The sequence below is a fragment of the Oreochromis niloticus genome, linkage group LG20 (assembly GCF_001858045.2).
Source record: "Oreochromis niloticus isolate F11D_XX linkage group LG20, O_niloticus_UMD_NMBU, whole genome shotgun sequence".
Classification (NCBI taxonomy): Eukaryota; Metazoa; Chordata; class Actinopteri; order Cichliformes; family Cichlidae; genus Oreochromis; species Oreochromis niloticus.
Genome location: NC_031984.2, coordinates 17,934,434 through 17,957,055, shown reverse-complemented (window position 1 = coordinate 17,957,055; position 22,622 = coordinate 17,934,434). Strand labels below are relative to the sequence as shown.

At 39.8% G+C, this 22,622-nt stretch overlaps 2 protein-coding genes across 3 annotated transcripts in view; one reads left to right on the top strand and one right to left on the bottom strand.

Moving 5' to 3' along the window:
• Positions 1-22,622, top strand: part of cacna2d3a (calcium channel, voltage-dependent, alpha 2/delta subunit 3a) — a 114,502-nt gene that overhangs the window by 77,107 nt on the left and 14,773 nt on the right. For both annotated transcript variants that reach the window (XM_013273215.2, XM_003448287.4), the window contains 13 exons: positions 995-1,066; positions 1,448-1,528; positions 2,316-2,390; positions 5,735-5,818; positions 5,927-5,998; positions 6,710-6,771; positions 6,920-6,987; positions 8,245-8,290; positions 8,748-8,845; positions 8,950-9,043; positions 9,270-9,365; positions 9,523-9,644; positions 10,469-10,546. In XM_013273215.2, the coding sequence (XP_013128669.1) occupies positions 995-1,066; positions 1,448-1,528; positions 2,316-2,390; positions 5,735-5,818; positions 5,927-5,998; positions 6,710-6,771; positions 6,920-6,987; positions 8,245-8,290; positions 8,748-8,845; positions 8,950-9,043; positions 9,270-9,365; positions 9,523-9,644; positions 10,469-10,546 (1,048 nt within the window). The remainder of the gene's footprint in view (positions 1-994; positions 1,067-1,447; positions 1,529-2,315; positions 2,391-5,734; positions 5,819-5,926; positions 5,999-6,709; positions 6,772-6,919; positions 6,988-8,244; positions 8,291-8,747; positions 8,846-8,949; positions 9,044-9,269; positions 9,366-9,522; positions 9,645-10,468; positions 10,547-22,622) is intronic.
• On the bottom strand, positions 12,868-21,312 carry lrtm1 (leucine rich repeats and transmembrane domains 1). Its single transcript, XM_005477988.4, has 4 exons — positions 18,295-21,312; positions 16,162-16,546; positions 15,864-16,069; positions 12,868-14,313 (listed from the first exon to the last, which is right to left on the bottom strand). Exons 1-4 carry the CDS (start codon positions 18,329-18,331, stop codon positions 13,796-13,798), a joined length of 1,146 nt encoding a protein of 381 aa, XP_005478045.1. The 5' UTR covers positions 18,332-21,312; the 3' UTR covers positions 12,868-13,795.

Sequence of the window (22,622 nt, the reverse complement as noted above, 5' to 3'; positions counted from 1 at the left end):
AGGTATGCTTTGTTCTCCCTTCTATGTCCAATATTGGACTCCAAATTACATTTAGCAGCTGTCCAAACTCATGCCACTAATTCCTCTTTCCTTAGCGTCTGAGGGATACTGACAGATTTCCTTGTCATTACCTGTTATCTCTCATGGTAAAAAAGAAAAAAAAAGTCTTAGGGTGGGGTTGGAGAAAGCACTTTTACAATGTCGGTATAAAATTCAGTACTTTCTAAAGATGCGTGCTGATATTTAGTCAGTCCAACAAATTTAAAAAATGATATTCCTTTGATTAGTGCAGCGTAAGTAGAACATGCTTTATGCTTTTTGCCACCCCGTGTACTCCAGAACTATTGTAGATTTTCATCTTGGATTTATTCTTTGCTTAATGATCCAATTACTGATGCTGAATGGAATAAGTCACTGACATTTAGACAGATTCAACATTTCTGGGTAGGCAAGGTTAGATCATATTTTTCAAGTACTAAGCCTTCCTCCAGTCTCCTAAGAAAACAGTGTCAAGCTTTCATCTGTAATGGATATCATCGTCAGATACAGACATCCGGTAGAAAGATAAATATCATAATTATCCCAGCAGTCTTTAGAGGGGGAGATACCCAGATCCAGACTAGAAGCGCTGCCTTTGGATAAGCTTATTCTGCAAGAGATCAAAGGCAGACTCTGATTGAACATATTTTAGGGCAAATAATAAACATGAATAAAACATGTCGTGGAAGTTTAGTTGGTCCCTGAAGAAGAAGATATGACTAGGTCTTCAGCTGAATTCCCATCAAATTCTATGTTCCAAACGGATGTTTTGCAGCTTGAAAAAAACTGCTCAGTGTGACTAGGCAAGATGTTTCATATGAGATGCATGAAATGTGCTCTGTGGTTACATACAATTTGTAACAAAAACAGTGAAGTTTCATCATTACCTTCCCTCTCTTCCCTCCCTTTGGCTCTTTCTGTTTTTTTGTTTGTTTCTGCTTCACAAATCACTCAGTTGGAGGATGGTCAAGGTCCAGTTCTGATGACTACGGTGGCAATGCCAGTGTTCAGTACCAAGAACGAGACTGTAAGCTCACATACAGTGATACAGAATTCATAACACATTCACCGTCACTGCCCTCGTGATTCCAAAGCTTGATGTCTCAAATGAAATTACAGCTTAACTGAAAAACTGAATTTTCCTCATGAGTTATTCCATAACTCACGGGGAATTAGTCTTTGAGAGAATTGACACAAATGGTAAAATCATTGTTAATTTTTTTGTGTATTTGATGGACGCTAATGTCACTTTGATTGCAGTTTGTAAATTGGGACAAAGCAGTGCATCGCAAGTTGAATATTTTTATATATAACATAAACTGAGGCACTGATGCGGCTGTAAAAGATTGTTATGTAAGTAACCTTTCAAACTGAGCTAACCGATTTTTGTATATTTGTGTGCTTGCAGAGAAACCGTGGAATCCTTCTAGGGGTGGTTGGGACAGATGTGCCAGTCTCTGAGCTGCTCAAGACTATCCCCAAATATAAGGTAACACATCCAGCATCACGTAGTTCTTCCTGCATGTTATTAGGGATCTGAATGGCCATTATTTAATAATGTTCTACACTATCACACTGACTACCGAGGGTTCCCAATGCTTACACACGCAGTTTTATACACTTGTGCACATTGGCACAGTCCTGAATACCCATGCACACAGCTTTAGCTCACTAAGATGTTTTACTGGGTATGGCTACAACAGCCACTGTCTGTTTCCATGAGGTGTCCAGATCCTAGCGAGCTATTGCATAAATAGGAGAGACTGATTACATGATGTGCAACTTCTGTGCCAGTCACCCTCTGCTCTACACTGAACCCTGAACATCTTGCTCCACTTCTCCAGTCCCACAAGCGGTCCAAAACCCCACCTTATAATACTTAAAATACTCCACATAAGTCCAGAGTACAGTAACTGAATGCAAAGCCAAGTAGCAGATAAATTAGAGATGAACTTAGTCACAGCTCCTGGTTTGACAGGAAATTACACTCGCTTCATTAATGCATTCTGGTCATGTCCCCCCGCCCACATCCCTGCACTGATTTCTTTTGTAGATCTGAATCTTGGATGGGTGTAAGGTTTTGACATTTGAAAGTGTGTTATTTGCTCAGACATGACATGATGAATGATGCCGTCCTTTCCCATTGTGTAGTTCTCGGTTTTACCACAAAAACAAAGACTTTGAAAGGGCTTGATTAACCAGATTTACAATTAGGTACTGATTTGTTATGCATAATTTTGGTGTGTCTCTGTGTGTGCTTTTGCATATTCTACTAGCTGGGCATTCATGGCTACGCCTTTGCAATCACCAACAACGGTTACATCCTCACCCACCCGGATTTACGGCCACTCGTGAGTATTACCTCCAGCACATTTCAGAGTTTACTGAGGTTGAAGTTGAAAATGTGTTTTTCTGTACTGGATAGATGAATACACCCTCTCGAGTTCACATCAAGTCAATTACCGATTTTCTTTTTTTTGTTGTCACACTGAGATTGCGATTGACTTTAACAAAATGGTGTGTAATTGTGTGGGTACTCTGTGTGGTGTGCCTTGTGAGTATGCTGGCTGCGTGGTGGTATGTAGATGAGGAGAGCATGTTCCAGGCCTTTGCTGTTCTGTGAATAGACAGAGATACAGCTTCTGAATGGCTGTGATTAACTCTATTGTACTCACCCACTCCTCTCACAAGAACTGGACGGAGAGAGTGTAGAAAGAGAGGGAGGCCGCGGGAAGCAAGGAACCTGCTGAATGTGAGGATAGGTGCAGGTAGGCTCGGTGTAACACCGGGGGAGAAGAGTGAGATGCTCATATGGATGCGAGGGGAACAGATGAGATGGAGAACAGAGAACAGACAGTGAGGCAGACAGACAGATGGTTTAATAGAGGTCTAATTAAAGACGTTAATGACCAGTGTTTAACAGCTAATGAGGGGTGGGAGACTGTCCTCACTGACAGATTCAAAAGTAGACACACATACAGTAGTAACACAGACGCGCACATAAACACACACATAAAATGCAATTAAAAAGTTCAGTACTTTGATCTGTTTCACCTTCATTTAATGTTCACTTTAAAAAGGGTCAGTGGTCAAGCCAGTGATCTACCCAGCAGTGGTGTATTCCTGGAGCGTTGCATCCTGATGCTTGATAGATTAATAAAAGTCATTTATACATAAACTGTTGTTCCACGGTAAAAAAGGGGTTTAATTTTTAAAAGTAATCAGTGCTTTATTAGGCTGAAGCACTTGATTAAATAGAAGAATAGTGGAATTAAGACTAAATTATCCAGCTATTGGCCCAAGTGCCAGCACGTTTCTTCAGGTATGATGACATCACCTTTTTTATAGGTGTACGTAAAACGAAGACTGTTCTTAAATCAAAGTAATTTCAAATACAGCTAAGTCCAGCTTGTTGGACAAAAATACAGATTTTATGGTTTTGCCTCTGTATGTCGCCACAGTGGATTTCAAATCAAACAATCAAGACATGATTGAAATGCATACTTTCAGCTTTAACAAAAAAATGCATAGTTAGACTGTTTAGACATTATGGCAATTTATACACAGACCTGCATTTTCAGAGGCTCAGAGGTAATTGGAGAACTGACTGACAAGCAGTTTCATGGCCATGTGAAGCCTATTCCCTTGTATATTTCATAGCAAATGAAACAGACATCTGAAGCTGATTCAAAGTGTTGAATTTGTATTTTATAGCTTTTCGCTGCAATTTTCACAAAGATGTGTCAATTCAAGAGAGGGAGGTAATCATTAGGCTGAAGAAACAAAATAAACCTGTCAGAGAGACAGAACAAACACCAAAAGGCCTGAAAGACCACAGGAGTCAGCTAAAGGGAATGATGTCAGAATTATTTCCATGGTTTAGAAAGACAGCTTCACAACATCGAAAAATGACAGCAACAAGCAAGAGAAGTCTTCATGAATGGAAATACGGAGGATTTAAAACAAGATCCAAACACTGGTAAGAGCCAGTGAAAATGTATAAAAATAGCTGTAATTCCTAAACAGTTAATGCATTTTATTTATTTTTTTACAAATTACTTGAATTAAAGTCTGCACATCAGCCAAGTGTTGATTGTGGTTGTGTACAGAGGCAAAAACTACCAACACTGTGTCTTTGTCCAGCAAGTTGTGGACCTTACTGGATTGTTACCCTGAAATATGAAGTTATTAATTATGAAGTTGACCGAGAAATAAAGCAAAACTCTTTACTAATAAAGTGGGCCATGGTGTTAAAGTCATATTATTAAAAGGATTGGTCAAGAACAAACAGTAAACTTAATGACTGTTTCATTTAAAATTCACTGTTTCAATAAATAACCCTTTTACTTATTGAAAAAGATATGATTTGAATGGAGTAAAAAGAACCTCTTCTTTTTTCATGCGTGTAGTTTGGTGAGACAAGCTGTTAGAAACTCTGTTGCAAGCTACATCATATTCTGCACAATTTAAGCCACCCACTCCCATCTTCTCTTTGTTGTATGTTAACCAGTGAAAACTATCTAGCCACTTACATCAAAGTACATTTACATTTTTGAAGCTTTGCTTTCTGTTTCTTTTGTCTCTTGTGTCACTCCTGTTTTTTTCATTGTTCTAATGAACAGTAGCTTTGAAAAACTAGCGTCTGCTATTATTGCACATGTGCAAACATGATTATGAAAAAGCTGTGGAGATAGTTTGTCAACAGTTGCTTGCTTGCCTATGTCTTTCTGTGGCTACTTCTCCTTACATTAGAGCACAGTCCTAATTTTCAAAGCCAGAGACAAAAGGTAATTTGTCAGCATGACTGAGTAACCACAAGCAGTCAGCACCAGTAACCATGTAAAACTCTATTCCCTGTAATTTTTACTTTTGCTTCTGTATCAGTTAAACTTCCGGGGTTTACTTTCATACTTAACTGTAAATTATGATAGCAATATCAACCTACTCATCAAACTCTTTCTGTAGTCATTTCTGTTGGGGTTACAAAAGATTAATTCTTTGGTTCAGTAATAATAATCAGTATTTGCTCATTTAATCTTCTTAGTTTCTCCTTTTGCTATTATACACCTCAGTCTTTTTCCCTCTTTCCCTTCTTAAGGAGAGAAAAGAGGTAAAATGGCTTCATGATTGCTGAAACTATTTCTGATGATTCTTTATCCTCAGGTCCCATGTTTTTTAAGGACATGACTTTTAGATACTGTTCATCTGAGGTAGACAGTTTGCTTTGGCCTGTCACCTGCACAGTTTTGTCTAGAACCACCATGCAACACCATCCACACCATGCAAAGATATGCTAAGTTTTTGGCTAGTGGCACTTTGGGAATCACCTTGTTGGTGCAAACATAGTATTTTATACCTGTCAGACTCTGTTATCTTTGTATACATTCAATAAATTATGTGTTTGTGCATGTTAGTAACAAAGATTCAATTTAAAATAGATTCTTTGCCAAGTTGTATGTTATATGTACACACAACACTGGTTCATCCCTTGAGTTTAGTCCCTTTTTTTGCTTGAATGGATCACAGTGCAGTGCTAAGTGGCTTAACAAACATGCAGCATTGGACAACTATTGTTTAAGACTATTTAAAACAAAATACAAAACTTTTCTTGGAAGTTGTGATGGCATACTCTTTCTGTTAAATCATTTTCATTATTTCTGATTGTGTGTGCATGTGTGTCGGGATGTTTGTCCAGTATGGAGATGGCAAGAAGAGAAGAAAACCGAACTATAGCAGCGTGGATCTGTCTGAAGTGGAATGGGAGGATAAGGAAGACACGGTGAGACACTAGTAAATCCTCATCAAGTGTCATGACAGCAGTGCTCTGAAAATCAGCATCATCAAACACAACTGTGTGCCTGTGTGTGTGCGCGCTTTGTCTTTCTAGCTAAGAAATGCCATGGTCAACAGGAAGACGGGGACCTTCTCAATGGAGGTGAAGAAGAGTGTAGACAAAGGGGTGAGAAATGCAAAGTTCAGAAATAAAACAAACAAACAAAAAATTAAAAAACGCACAAACAACACACTTGTCAGATAGTCCTAAAGGCTGAGCTAGAGAAAATACTTACCAGTAAGTATTCACTCTGCTAAGGGGTTGTTACAGTTGGCTCAGTGATGTACAGGACTGACTTAGGGATTTTGTTTCTGATTTGGTTTGCTGTGCATGCACTGGTGTGTGTCTCTCTGCGTGTGAGCCCCTTATCTCCACAAAGCACATGTTGCTGAATACGGGGGAAACAGCAGCCCACTGATTCTGCTTTACTTCTTGCCTGTCAGAGAGAGAGAAAGGTGTGTGTAGATATGTGTAAATGTGTTAAATGTGTGTTCGCACATTTTCGCGGCTTATTAAAGAGCAATTTGCATTAGGCTGATTATTAAGCATTTGGTATGTAAATACAGATATCCACACACACATATACACACACAAATTAAAAAAAATATCTCTATATATTTATATTTATATAGAGAGAGGGAGAGAGACAGAGAAACTCGCAAGAGACTCTTTATGAATGTACTGCATAACAGACGTCCATCTGCAGCTAAGGACTGCCAGCCCCAGCAGAAGCATTTACTACTTCCACCACTAGATGGCGCCAGATTGCAAGAAATGAAATCAGACAGTACCGCCTGGTGTTTAACGTAGCGACTATATTCATCTCTTTTATTTCAGAAACGTGTGCTGATTTTGCACAATGATTACTACTACACAGACATCAAAGGGACTCCTTTCAGGTAAGAAGTCTGAAGACTTCCGTAAGCTAACGACTGAAGCTGAATTTTCCCGTGGTTAATCTGTAAACGACAACAGATTTTTAGGGAAGATGTTTTGTTTGTTTTGTTTTAAGGGGTTTTGTTTATTTTTGTTTGTTTGTTTTTTTAGTCTAGGGGTTGCTCTTTCAAGAGGCCATGGAAAGTATTTCTTCAGGGGGAACGTCACAGTAGAGGAAGGTAGGAAATCAGCCTTTCTCTCTTTGCTTTCTGACTCATTTCTGTGTTGTTGTTTTTGTTGTTATTTTTATTTTTGTTTTCCTACTTTTCTCTCCCTCGCACTCTCTCTATCCCTCTTCTTCTAAGGGCCTTTGTTTTTCTGTTTTTCATTAAACAAGTACTCGGCAAGTAATTTCCTCAACTGTGGAAGTTTTTTAATACTTCTCTGAGGAACACTACATGAAATGCAGCATCACAGAGAGCTTTTTAGTATTATAATAATACTATTTTATTATTTTGTTGTATAAAAACACATAAGCACACATAAGCACAATCAAAAAATGCACTTTCTAAAGTTATTGTAAGAAAAAAATGTTTAATAAAAATATATTTGGATTTAATTTTCCAGGAATGCATAGTTTAATAGTTTCTTTGCAGAATGATTAGTCAGAACCAACAGAACGGCCTTTTTTTTAAAAAAAACATAACAAGAAGAAATACTTTTCCATACTTGGTGATATTTGTGCAGAAAAAGCTTGAGTCTGAGGTTAACTATGCCCTTTCAAATTTTATGATTATTGTATTAAGGGATTAATATTACATGAAGGTTAAAATAACATTTGCTGTTATGACTGGATGAAGTTTAAACTGCAATATTACATTAGATAATTTGATTAAATCTGTAAACATTCATCATGTTTTATAAACTGATTATGTATTTGGTATGTAAAGTCCTCAAAGTAGCCTAACTTTTCCTCTTTGGCCTAACTTAACCAGTTCCTCTTCAAACCTGTAGACAATTTTTGTCTAGTCTTTCTTTTCATGTAGTGATTTATGTATTTAAAAAGCCACAACTTCACAGGAAGTTAAATATTCCCCTTTGCAGCTCCTTAGGTGTGTTGTGCGTCCTTCTCCTGACAGTGTTGCATGTCTGCCCCTGCTCGTGTGTTTCTCCACGTGTATGCGTGTCTGTTTTCATGTCAGACCCCATGCATGTTAATATTCATGCGGTGGTGGTGGTGTGTGTGTGTCTGTCTGTCTGTCTGCGTGTTTCTCTAAACATGTCCATCACACAGAGCGCTCAGAGCATGACTTGGCTCTTCCTGATCTAATCAGAGCTGTCACATCCATTCAAAAAACACATTTTTCATCCCCCGGTGTGTGTTTAAGTGTGCGCAGTTGAGATGTAGATGCCTAGTCCTATTATTATGACTTCATATTGAGTGTTTTTGCATATTTGTTTTGAACCAAATAGTTTTCACGTTTTCTTTTTTACAGGACTTCATGACTTGGAGCATCCTGATGTAGCCCTGGCAGACGAATGGTAAGAGTATATTCCCGCTGCTGTTTTATCCCCGTCCCTTACTCAAAGGACATCTTTATTGGACTAAATCCTAAATATACTGCCAAATCATAAAAGTAAATCAAAGTTAGATTTGATGTTAACTGAAATACAACAGCTCTACAACAGTTTTTGGGATCTGCGGAACTTTGACTTGATTGTTTGTGTCACTTGATGACTTGTGGTCTCCAGGATTGGGAACCAACATCTAAATACATTACAATAAATGCTTTTCAAACTAATGCTTGTAAATGAAAAGAAGTGTCTTCCTTCTACCTCAGGTTGTATTCATTGGAGATGCTTTGCAATCCAAAAGCAACTGAAAGCAACCGGGTTATATGACCAAAACTAAAGCGATTACAGTTTTAAGAAAGGAACTGTTATGACTCTGTTATGACTCTAACAAATGCTCATATTTTTCTCTCTTGTCATGTTACAGGACATACTGCAACACAGATGAGCACCCAGAGCACCGCTACCTACATCAGATAGAGGCAATCAAACTGTACCTCAGTGGGCACGAACCCCACTTATATTGTTAGTTATGCTCATTTACAGCCCCCATATTTTATATGGTTATTAGCAAGTTAATGAACAAGATGTATGTGTGGAAATATGCCTTTTTGCCTTTGTCCTGTTAGGTGACAAGGAGCTGATTCAGGAAGTTCTCTTTGATGCAGTGGTGACTGCCCCATTAGAAGCTTACTGGACCAGCCTTGTGCTTAATAAGTCAGAGTATGTCACTTACCTTATTACCCTTTAAAATAAAATAAAATCTAAATGATGTTGTTATTTATATTGGATTTTATTCCTCTTTGAAATAGAAAATGTCATAATATGGAGCACATATTTGCACAACTAAAATGTTAGTAATTTAGCACAGTTACTGGTGATTTTTTGGGGGGGCTTAAAAATGAATTCACAACAGCCGGTTACTATATTCATTTGTCATATCATACAGGAATTCTGATAAAGGAGTGGAGATAGCCTACCTGGGCACAAGAACAGGACTGTCCAGAATTAACCTGTTTGTGGTGCCAGACGAACTTACAAGCAAGTAAGTTTTCTGACTGCACGCATACCGTGTGTGTACATGAACATAACCTGATGTTTGTGTTGAATTTTGTGTTGTCTCTTTGTTTACGATTCCAGTTTGTATATTTGGTGTGTTGTGTGCGCGTCATTTGTATTATCTGTTTCCCGTCTGCTTTAAGAGACTTTCTGACAGCTGAAGACCGAGAGGGGGTGTTCAATGCCGATCACTTTCCCCTGTGGTACAAGAGAGCGGCAGAACAAGTTCCTGGTACCTTTGTTTACTCTCTGCCTTTTAACACAGGTTAGTCGTGACTTTCATTTGGATGGTGATGACTCAGTTGTCTCTGTGTTTAAGGAAACATCAGTACTGTTAAATCCTTTTTAGTGAAACTGAAGAGACTGGAACCCACAAGTGTTTCGAAGCTGAGAATGCCAAAGTTAAAAAACAAAGAGTCATTATATTTTAATTCTAAAGAAGCTTATATTTTGTAAACTAATTGAATACATTAATGTGTTTTTAAAAAGACCCTTTGAAATTTTCTCTGTCCCTCTTTCACCCATTTTTGGCTGTTTTCTCTGGCCGTGCGTCTGTAACTCCCCTTCCTCTCTTATTAATTCTGGGCTGTGTTCTTGTGGATAGGACTGATTGCTGTGGGTTGAAATAAGATACATTAGGAAGAGGTTCAGCCCTTTCCATAGTGACTTGCCCAGAACACAAATACAGACGCACACAGAGTCACAAAAAGACCCACATACACACAAGCACCTCACGCATATTCAGTGTAACTGTTTCTCTAAGAAAAGGGTTTCTCCTCCAAAGGCAGAATGTGCTCTCATCTGTTCTCAGCCTCAGGGTTTCCATTAGTGCCAGCTAATACAAGTGATCTGAAAGCCTCTTATTTACTCGCCGGACTTGCCTTAGATGCACTCTTCCTCTCAGGACTGTGGTAGTTAGCTGCAGCCATAAATAGGGCTCTGTGGTATTTATGATCAGCGTTCCTCTCTCCAATCTCCCTGTGGTCAGTTCAGAAATAATATAAGGAATTATGATATGACTGATATGTGAACTCTGTCTTAGTGTGTCTTTGTTATTTGTATTTGTGTACGCTTTTGTGCGCGTTTCAGGGTCAGAGAACAAGAGTGTTGTTTTGGCCAGTACTGCTATTCAGCTTTTGGATGAGAGGAAATCACCAATAGCTGCAGGTAAGCGAGAACTCAAGTGTGTCTTTCTTGATTTTTGTTTTACACCCACTCACCTATACGCACATCCACGTCAACAGAACCTTGCACTGCTTCATTTTTCCCAGTTTACACTTGTCTCCCCACACCTCTCTTCCACTTTGAGGTGAAACACTCCCTGCCCACGTCTGTGTGTTTACCCCTGCATTTTACAAAATAGAGTAGATTGTTGCATCCTTTAGTAATTATGCTTAATTACTGCATATCGATGGAACACTGCTTTAAATTAAAGCTGAAAGTCTGCATTTAAGTGCCTTTCGTGCATTTTTTTCTTATGCCTCTGTGTCTGTTTAAAGCATATTGCAGCCTAGATGATTTCTTTGTGGCCTGCCTCATCTCACATCCTGGTGACTCAGAAGCCCCACATTGTAACGCCCATACAGTGCAACTTGGTCCAATCAGAAAGTTCATGGTATGAAGTGTGGCTCTTGTTAAGTTAGCCATTATCTCAGTTACAGAGGAAAGGAGCAGCAGAATAAATGGAAGGAGGGGGAAAAGGGGGAGGAGGATAGACATGCAGGCATACATATGGTTTCTCTGTCACTATGTTATATTTTTAGGACATTTGTTACGCAACATTGTTTATAATCTAACTCTCCCCAAAGCCACAAGAAGAGTCAGTCAGTGTTACAGTGATCCTGCATAGCTCGGTTGAGTTATGAAAGTTTTGTGATGGTTTATTCGTAGTAATTGGTATAGATTCTGTATATATTCTCTTTTTGATCCTGCTTTCTCACTGTATTTAACATTTAGAGTAGTAGAGTATATTGTGTAAAATATGCACAAAGGACCAAAGACAAAGGATCTGTGTCCACGCTCTCGTCAAAAAAAGACGACCAGCTTTATGCCAATGGAGAAATCCCAGAAAACGGTTTGGCTATAGAATGATGTGGAGAGAAACACGAGGGAAATCTTTTGGGCTAGCAGTGATAAAATAAGAGACCAAATAAAAGGGCAGTGAGAGAGAAAATTATTTCACGGTGCCTGGATGCGCTGACATGAAAGCAGTGCATTGTGGGTACTCTTGGCCAGGGGGAAACCACTGGAGCAGAAGGACAGAGATGGGAGAGTCTGTGCGCTGCCACGGCGCACGCAGACACACACGCATACACACAGCGTATGCATCAGGTTTCCAGCAGAATGCTACACAAGCAGCCCACAGTTTACACCAGCCCACAGTATTATTTGACCCTGTTGACTTGATCACTGTAGTTTTAAGATAACACCATTCTCTCAAATCCTACTCAGCAGCAATCCAAATGACTAATCAGTATCAAGAATTTTTGAAGACCTTATTGTTAGAGTGGGTGCTGATGTACGGCACTGATGATAACGCTTGTCAGAGCAGCGGGGGGTGTCTGTAAGGATGATTTTATATAAGAGAGTCAGATGGGAGGAGAGATGTAGGCTAGAATGCAAATTTAGCGTAGGGCGGTTAGGGCCAGTTTTCACTGCACTGTGCTCCACTGAGCTGTAGACTTGTGAATACGCTAACACGCTAACTTAACAGGACAGGCTGATGACATCACATACCACTGGCCCTGCAGACATCACTTGAGTCACAATTTTAATATGTGCATACATAGACACGCATTTGTATTCCAGTCCGCTTGTGTGTGGATCAGTGTTTGTGGTCACATCCCAAGCCACGTGCAGTGAGTCTTCTACTCTGATATACACAAAGCCATTAAAGTCACGGCATTTAGACCAAAAGCATTTCTGCATGTTCATCTGTCTCACCGCGCTGAGTAATCTAAACCCCCTTCTAATGGCTAACTTTTAAAAAATCGATAATAATAGTTTCTTTCTGATAGACACAGGAAAGATATATTTTCAGTGTGATCTAAAATAATTCTGTTTCTTCCCGAGACATTTTGCTCGTAATAAAATAAAAGACGGAAGAAAATATAATGTCAAGTGTGCATCTCTAGATGTTTCCCTCGGAAGTCACAAATTGTTATAGATACGCCATTGTTTCAGCAGATCATTAAGCCGACATGGGCAAAAACATCCACACAGATAACTCTCATTTCACTGTAACTGTAACTACTGTCTGTGGCATTTTCGCCTGAGGGTCTTACACTGTGTGTTACAGAACAGTGCATTGAGATGTGTAACTGTTTTCTTCTGATTTAGACATTAAAATAATGTTTTTATATGTATAAATAATATTTCACGAGTTGATTTCTCTCCAGCATGGGCAAATTTCCCCAAATTTCCCCCTCCTTAAACAATATTTTAAGGACAGGATACATACCTTATCAAATTAACTGGCAGTATACTGATCAGGTAAAATGCTTCCCTTTATTATATATAATACATATTGTAGGACATGACTACCATTATGAAATCAGCATAAAATCACAAACAAGACTGTTTGACTGTTCTCAAAACCTGTAGTTCTAAAACTTAGTGTGTGTCTGCGTGTGGGTGTGATTGTGTGCAGCGTGACGATAATTCAGACTCATAAAGTTAAGAGAAAAACAACAAGGCTGAATCCGAGTTGTGTTGTTGTTTTCGTTTTAGTTTGTTTCATTATTGCTTCAACGAATTTCCCATTTTTAACGTCACATGTCGGAAAAATATCCTTTAAGAAAACACGCTTCCTCCTCAAACCTATGTCACATTATTAGGCACAGACGCATAAAATGTCACTGTAATATGTGCATACAGTACGCATTTCACACATACACGCACGCACGCTCAGTCACAAATATAAACACAGAGTCATTCTCATTCACATACACTCACATCAATGATGCGACAGAACTGACAGCAGCTGCCTACTATGAGTTATCAAAATTACGAATAACAACCAAACGACAACCAAATTCTAAAGTCCATTTTTTAAATACAAGAGCTTCACTATTATACCTACAAGTACACAATTATAAATATATCTGTACCTATCAGTGATATGCTTTTCTTAGACAAAACGAATGTTTGAATTCTTTGGCCTGTCCTTCAAACCCGCATACAGTAGAAGATACTCTTCTAATCAGTGCATAGTCAGATACCTGTGGAATTTAGCTACCCAAGTCTCAGAAATGAGGTCAACATACTCGTAAATAAATAATCTCTCGCTCGCTCTCTCTTCTTTTTTTTGTTTTTGTTCTCGCAGACATACATGCACAAGCACACGCGTGGCATCCGCAGACAATTAGGTTAAAGGGTTGAGGCCCAGGTTTTAAGTCTCAGGGTAGTTGTCATCTCCTAGGCGATGGCGTTCTCCAGTGGTTCCTTCTCATCTGCTGTGGCGTGATCTGCACCCTGCGCTGCCGCTAGCTCCTCATTCTTCTTTAACTCCCGCTGATATTTGGCCATGATAGCAGCGTAGGCGCATCCGTACACCGCGGCAGCCAGCATCATCAGACACACGATCCCACACACTACGCCGGTGATGATCACTGTGGCAATAGCGTGCCGCAAGTTGACGGGCCGTGGCTTCTGCTTAGTTTCGCACTCTGCCATGCCACCTCCGCCTCCACCTCCACCACCAAATCCCTCCCCCATCGCCATGGGGACGTGGAGAGCATGGCTAGAGGGATGAGCGTGGTTGCCATGGGTGTGACTTTGTAGTAGTCTCTCAGACTCAAGGTGGTGTATGTTGGCAAATAGGTAATGGTAGCTTGTAGTCATACAGGCATGGAAGAGCTGGTAAGGGATCTTCTGCAGGTCTCTGTCCTTCATTTCTTCCGGTTGGGAGCAAAGCACTTCATCTACCACTCCACCTGGGGGTCAGAGTTTAAGAGTTAGAAATGACCAACACAGGGTTAGAAAGGTTGTGTCAGTTGTTCACAACTTAATTTTAATTACCAAGTATCCTTTGCAGCAGCTTACAGAGAAAACCTTAATCATACTCATCAGCTAAGCTTACACTAGCTTATTTATATCTGTATTTTTTTAGTCTAGGATATATTACTGTAAAAGGCAACATTAGCAAGTGTTATGTGATTAAAAGAAGTTGGATCACTAGAGCTGAATAACATGGGTCTTTGTCAACTGCCTTCTGTACGTACCATAAATCTCTTTAATATTCATCGCTCTGTTTTCTTGTCAAGCATGCTCTGTCACACACTGTGACTCTGCTTGCATTATTAACCACTGGTTTTCTGTTAAGCATGCATTATTGTATCTGGATTCGTTGTTCTGTTTTGTAGTAATTAGAATTTTCAGCCTTTAAGATGAAAGCTATGTCAGGGTAACATAGGCATGTAGGCGTGCCAGCCAGCTCCATGCAAGCCTGGCTTTCATTATACAGTGGTAATTTTGTTATCTAATGCGTGCTGGATTTAGTTTTGCGTGGAAAATAATGTGTTTCACGGTAACAAAGAACTCTTAATCTTCACTGGATACTGTCTAGCTGAAGACCACAGTTATAAGAGCTGCAGTACACAGTTTTCAGTAGATTCTCAAGCACACCGGAGTGATTAAATATTAAAAAAAACTAAAAAAAACAATTAACTATCATTAACTCTTTCCCCATACAGATGACATTTGATGAGCTCCCCTCTACCTTTAATCATGTATACCCCCCAAGTACATATCAATAACAACGAGGTTTGACGACTATTAGAAGAATTTCCAGGTTTTTCAAAGGGTAACTGCATTGGCTGAGGTGCAAAATCAGTCATTTTCCTCTATGATTGATAGAAACTGCTCAAAGATCAGAGTACAACTTTAAGTTTTAATACATACAAAGTAAAGCTCAGCTTGTCTGCAAGCTTCTTTGCAACCTACTTTTACATCACATCCTCCTTTCATGCTTTGTCTGACTTGATCAATGTTAGATCTGCTGTCATTGACTGATGCTTGCTCTGTTCTGTACAGGCATCTTGCTGCTAAGTTGTGCCCGCTCTATCCAGAACAGAGATACTGTATACACATATACATTATTGCAGCTGGAAATGACAATCTCTGTATTAATAGTTAACGCTGATAGTCTCTTCAATAAAAAATTATCAGCAGGATATTCATTTAGAGTCATTTCTAATGCTGAAATTCCCACATTTTTGTAAAGTTATATTCTTCTTTTTAAGAATATTCACTTGTTGAATCCTGACCTCTGGCTCTGTAGATTTAATTCCCATGCTTTTCCCCCACATTTTCCTGTTCCCATAGCATATAAAGCCAAATAAATCTTTAGAAAGGACAGTGTTGCTGTGATTACATATTACAATAATTCAGCACTTTGTCCAGCAGGAAAGGCATTGTGATGGATGAACCTTGGAAATGTTATAGAAGTTTCCCAGTTGCTGCCTAGAGCAAATAGTGGTCTGACCTTTAAAGAGGTAGGTCTCCAGCCAGAGTTTGAGGCCTATAAGTTGGCAGTCACACCTCCAGGGGTTGCTGCGTAGTGCAAGGCTGTCCAGGTGTGTCAGGGCCTCCAACAGGGAACGATCTAATCTTGTCAGCCTGTTGTGTGCTAGCCCCAGGTGGCTGAGGTTCCTCAAACTGTCCCCCATGGCTCCAGGCAAACCCCACAGGCTGGTGAAAGGGAAACGAAACAAAATAAAATAAGAGTCATGCGAAATCAAATCAGGGAAAGTAACTTTTTTTTTCTAGCATCAAGGTCTAACCTGTTGTGTGAGAGGTCAAGGTGTGAAAGTGAGCGGATAGGTCCAAGCAACCGCTTATCGAGCTCCCTCAGGTTGTTGTGAGCCAGGCTGAGTCGCTGCAGTGTTCTCAGCCCAAGCAGAGCAGTTGGCGAAATTGTTGTTATCGAGTTATTAGATATATCGAGAATGCGAACAAGGGGTATTTCCCTGAAAGCCATTGATCCCAGCCCCCTGATGCGATTATCTTGAAGGTATAATTCCTGGGTGTCTGGATGCAGTCGTCGCGGGATGTCATACAGTCCTCGACCCCGGCAGTCTACTACTTTGGTGTTGCTGTTGCAGCTACACTCCTTCGGACAGGCATGTGACAAAGACAGGAGTGAGAGGACAGTACACGCCAGTATCGCTGTGGAAACAAAGAGACACATTAGTGGATTAGACATTTAAAAGTATGAGTGGAATATTTGCAGCTACGTGTCAGAAATGAATGTGCACTGTAAACCTTTTTATTCTACAGCTTTAAAAAGTGTTCAATACTATCCTGCAGTACTGTTACATAATTGCAATTGATTCACACCACAGTGTTACAGTCTAGTCTCCATGTAAATAAAACAGCGTTCGATGATTTGCAGTTTATTTTGTCACTATATTATCTGTAGTATATAATACCAGAAATAACATATTTTATTCTGGGAAAAAACAAAATACAGGATTGTTTCATTTTTGGCTTGAATATGTAACTTTTTTCTTTGCTTTTTTTTGCATTGTTTTTTGTATAATAAACAAGAAGGTAAACCTTCTGCTAATATGCCAACTCCCACCTCCCACCCCCTTAGACAGTGGCCTTTGGTGACTTCGCCAAAGCCTCATAACCCCTCACCCACACACAAATCCATACGCAGCACATATTAGGTGTCTGATTCCCTTTGAGATAACTTCATGTCCATTCCTTCTGGAACATTACAGCTGTATTTATAGCTTTGGCTTGACTAGCTCGAGGCTCAATGAAATGAAGCTCTGACCCAAGCCTGTAAATGTAGCTAGCTCACAAGTTGCAAACATATCTGGTGAATAGATGGATATGCTGCATCGCATCTGTTTTCATAGGAATAGAAGCTCCATGATCAATTCCAAATATTTTTATAAATTATGTCTTTACCCTGCAGGAGCTCTTAGTCTCATAAAAACCCTATACTTATTTCCAGAATCATGTTAGGCAACACTCTGCAGCTAACAACACAATAAATAACCAACCACAAAGGAACGTTAACATGAGTTATGTAGCAAAAAAATAATAATTTTAAAAAAAACTTAACCATACAACATTCTGCAGTTTGCACCAGAATGACTTCACTGCTACATTCTTTAAATAAACCACATTTTAACGCAGTCTTCTATTTTCTAACATGCAGTTAAAAGCATGAAAGCACCATTTTATCTTTGTTAGCTGGTGGACTTCTCGGATTATGTTTTACAAGTGTGGAAATATCCAGGCGCAGGTGCTCTAATGTCAGGTGTTAGTTTGGTACAATGGCTCTTGGCGGTGTTGCTTTTGCAGATTTTATTTGACTTGCCCCAAACAAAGCGCATCATAACATGGCTGGGTTGAGAATTAATACGCCGCAGTGCAACGACCTGTGATAATTGCATCGTTGTTACTGAAATGACTGTCCATATGCAAGAATGAATTCAGTCACATGTGATCACAAGCAGTCCTCTACTTACAGTGCACATACAAGCATAAACACAGCAGCGGCTCAGTGGAGCTCTTTGACAGCATTTGTGGAATGAGATCAACAAAACAGAGTGGCACTTTGCTCTGATGTGTCCCTCCAGCCCAAAGCACCTACAAAGAAGTTTGTAATGACAAACACAGCCTACAGCAAGCATCATTTTAAGTAGACCTGGTACCAATATAAATAGCTACAAAAATAGGGGAAATTCATAAGCAAAACTAATGTAGAGCATTTAACGTTTTTTTTTTTTCAAAAGCTTTTGTAAGCAACCCTTTTCTTTTCCAGTAGTCAGGGAACAGTTTACATAATATTCTAATTTAACAGTCTTGCCATCTACATATACAAATACACACAGAAACACACACACACACACACACACAAATGCTCTTTATACTGTTTCCACTGATGGAGCACCTACCTCTCATTTCTGCCAGTCGTCTTTGGGCCACTTGCATTTACTGGTGTTTCAGTTGAAGATCCATTAGCCAGTCAGTAAGGCTGAGATTAGCTTGTCCTGGTAATCATCTGTGTAGGCTGATATGGTCAGTAGGTGAGAACTGAAGAGATTTAAGATCAACAGCAGAAACCCGTGTTGCTCTTAAAACCCCCAGCACTGGCAGCAAGGGCATGAAACCCCATCAGATCGGGTGAATTAGAGCACAGAGCTCAGTGCCAGCCAGGCAGCCAGTCTGGGAATCACTAGAGTTAGGAAGCTCTGCCTCTCTCTCCCTGGCTTGCTCTCTCTCTCTCTCTTCCTCTCTAGCTCTTTATCTCTCTCTCCCTGTTGCTCTCCTACCATCTCTCAACCTCTTTTTCTGCCTCTGTCTGTAATTTTCTGCATCCTAATGTTGAATTCTTTTTCTCTTTTACATTTCGTCTTGCTCGTTTATGTTGAATTTCGGCTCTTCAAACCAAATCAACACTCTGTCCTTCTGTCTCGCTTCTATGTCTTTCTCTCTTTCGCTCCCTCGCTCTCCCTGTCCCCAGTTGCATTTGTGAGTGTGATGGTGTGTCATCTCTCAGTGGACAGCTGTGCCTCTTAAATCACAGCACAAACACATTCACTGACATTCACGTTACCTCCTATTTGCTCTGGCAAGAACCGAACAAGACAAAATTAGATCTGGATTGCAGCCTCTACACAAATATGCAAACACTTCAGCACGCAGCGAACATTGTCAGAGGATGCCCGTTGCTGTGGCATGCTTGGATGGTATTATGCAGGAGCCGTGGGCAGAAGGGCTGGCAGAACACGCCCCCAGCACAGCAACACAGAATGCACGAATGCACCCATACGCATGTACACACACATTAGGATATGTAGCTGTTGCAATATATTTACATGGATTTTTTTTTTCTTCTTAATGTGCGTGTGTGTGTGTGCATGTAAATGGATTGACTTTTAAGCTCGTATAAACACATGGGTGGCTTGAAGGAGAAGCAAAAAATGAACAAAGGAAGGGACAGGAGAGATTATCATTTTTTTATGATAAATATGATTAAGCTTACATGCGGGCTTAGTCCTGCAATACCCTTTGTGGTATTTGCTCTCCTGTCCATCCATATTTACATCCCTTCTTTTCTCTGCTGAAGGGCCTGACAGTTATTTTAGTTCTGTCATATACTGTTAAACCTGAAGTCAGTTTGTGTCACCAGTTTATATTAAATTCATTATTTTTGTTCTAAATGACTAAAGGTTTGCTCAATTAACCTTGAGCGACTACTGCAGTCTCGGCAAACATAAATTCATGTACAGGAGCATGTACTTGCACACAAACACACACAGACGTAAAGACAAATGGACACATTCACTTGCACGCTGGAGTGGTTCTGTACACCCACACAGGCAAATACATCCGCAAATGTGTGATGACACCTTTGTATTTGCTAAAAGCCCATATGGTTGATATGCCCAGACAGTCTGCTGTGTTTGTGCTGTAACGTGTAAACGTCTCCTTGAGTTACCTAAAAAAAAAAAGGAAAAAACATGTCCTACAAATCCTCCTCTGACTAGGATGCCACATATTATCACCATGTGACCATGTGATATCCTGTGATGCTTCAGTGCGTGTGGAAGTAACCTTAAGGGGAAGCTACATAGATGCTATTTGTGCATGATCTTTTCTCATTCACAAAACTGTTTGCGATTTAGCCAAAACAGATTGCCTTTTTATTCTTTAGCCATAAAAGGCAGATGGCATGTATGCTTAAGTTTGTGAATCAGATGAGTTGAGAACTAGGCAACGCAGAAGCTTCAAATTGATTGATAAGTTCTAGCTACTAAAAATCTTGGATGAGTCTCAGTGACCTTGACCTCAAGGTCAGAGGTCATGTTTTCTGAAAGTCTTGCGAATGCGAGGATTTTCAAAATGCTATCATATGTGCGTCTACTGAAAATCATGGGTGATTTCAAATCTCATGAGGTCAGAGGTTTGAAAATCTTGTGAATGCGATAACTTGAGAATAAGGCGATGCAGGATTTTGAAATTGATACCATAGGGGTGTCTGCTAGGAGGCTGAAACTAGCTGTTTCCAGTATTTTTATATTGCTGAACAGCAGTGAATCAAGTCTAATGCAACAACAAGACAGGAGGGAGAGGTCAGTTAAGTCTTTGAGGACTATCTGCATTCTCCTGTTCTGTTCGTCCTCTGACAATTCTGCAGGATGTTGACATGATCCACCCCGTGTGCTGTGGAACTGCTGCTGGATGAATGCACAAACAAATGTGAAAATCACTACATCGCTCTCTCTTTTCTGTGTTTGCGTGCATGCTTGTTCTAGAGGTGTTTTTTGGGCTGCCGCTGCAATGTGATTCGATGCATGTGCACGCTCAACAAATTGTGGTTATGCACAAGAGCACTAACATTCAGATGCAGTCCTGCACTGATGGACATATACATTTATGCAATCCTTATTAGACTCCCCAAATACCTGTGGACTTTAAGTCGTTGTCATCTCTCCCTGCCTGGGATTGCACTTATACAAGATTGGTGATCGGATGGATTTAGAGTGGATTTTATGTCTCTTCATGTTTGGACTCATAAACCCAGCTCAGGGCATAAATACCCCCAAGTTCTTAAATCATACTTTAGGAAATTAAATGTTCCCCCATAGTACAGAAAATTCCTGAGCATTAGTGAGACAGATTTGGGCTTTTGTTCTGAGCCAGCTTCCACGTAGCAGCCAAATCAGTGCACTTTTAACCCCTAATACCATCTCACACAGAGCAAACTCCTCTGCCGTTCATACTGGATTTATGTTAACTTGATTTTTTGGGGGGGTAAACAGACATGTCATCCTCTTAATGTCTCTGTATTAGAAAATAATAATAATCATCATTTTAACTGGCATATACATTCACTAATTTGTCATCTTTTTGTGTTATAAAAAACACCTTTACCTCCTTTTTCACCATTTCCTCTGCTGTATTTTTTTTTTGTTTTACTTTTTGTTTTTTGTTTTTTTTAGAGAAGATGTTCTTTTTATTGTCTTGATGATGTGGACTCTTCCTGGTTTTGCATCACGTGTGTTTCCAGTGCTGTTGCCCAGCATCTTAAATTAGACTCTTCTCCTGGGTTTTCCATGTGGGTGTAGAAATGGTGGGCCGCTGAAAGGATCTGGCAAAGCTTATGATGGGATAAGCTGCACCTGTTCCTCTGGGCAAGAGCTAAAACAGGACGCAGTAGCACCCCGCTGCACTTAAATATTCACACAAACACATAATTATCCTGAAAGAAATGGAAAGCAAATTTTATCGTCTACGAAGTTCGTGCTTTAAATTAGCATTTTATATTTATTTATATTTATTATCTTGATCCCATCTACACGCTACACTGTGTGTTTCTCTGTGGATAATCAGACAGAAACACAGAAGTGTGCCTTTGTATTAGGCTGCAACCAAATCATTTTACCTTTAATGCTACTACTACAACAGGAGAGGAGGATGAATGAATGAGAAGGAATGGTGACTAAATGTGCGTCTGGTGAACTGTAACAGTGTTTTTGGCAGTGTGTGTTTTACTTCTGCTTCATTTGGAATGAAATCTGTTACACACTTTTGATTCAGTGTTTGAATGCTGCCTCCTTTCGTGTGTAAAAATATCCACACTACTTGGATAAAGAAAAACAATTAGACAGAATTTCAATACACCTTTCTTCCGTATTTAATTATACACTTGTATCAGCGAGAAGCAGCAACTCAAAACCGTCTACACTCGCCAATCAGTGCATCTTTCATACTGTAGTTTAATATCCAGTTTGTTAAATCTATTTAGATGCTCCCTTCTTTTTGATTTAGTTTGCTACCTGATTGCACTGCCTTTGGATAAAGCTCTGCGACATGCTTCTAAAGATTTACAGACCATCTAAAGTATGACGAACCCCCACTGAGAGAAGGCTAGTCCTCCTGAGTCTTAATAGCATGAGGTAGAGGGAGAGGAGGACGAGTAGGAGAAGAAGTTAAAGCCTGTGGTAAATGTGTCAATCTTTCCGTAGTCAACTCCGAAAAAGCTGACGCATTTAATGTCAGCCGGTGTCTTTTTCCAGGCAAGGAATTCTGGTCAGATCTGTGCATTTAAGGACCTGCTGCTATGTGGCTTATGGAAGTGAGAGCAGCTCAGTGTAGCAGCTCTGGAAGTGCATGTCAGGATAGCAACAGGGAAGCAGACTGAGGAATGGATTTCATGTGGCCACAGAGAAAGAAGTCTGGTTTAGAATGATGTGAAATTTTAAGTGTGGTTAGTGGC

What these genes read in the sequence shown, in the direction of transcription:
- lrtm1 (XM_005477988.4), bottom strand. Translation starts at nt 18,331, where the DNA reads ATGCAAGTGGCCCAAAGACGACTGGCAGAAATGAGAG. An exon ending in ACGACTGGCAGAAATGAGAG is followed by an intron (nt 16,547 to 18,294) that starts GTAGGTGCTCCA and finishes TTGTTTCCACAG; the next exon opens with CGATACTGGCGTGTACTGTC. An exon ending in CTTGACCTCTCACACAACAG is followed by an intron (nt 16,070 to 16,161) that starts GTTAGACCTTGA and finishes CCCTTTCACCAG; the next exon opens with CCTGTGGGGTTTGCCTGGAG.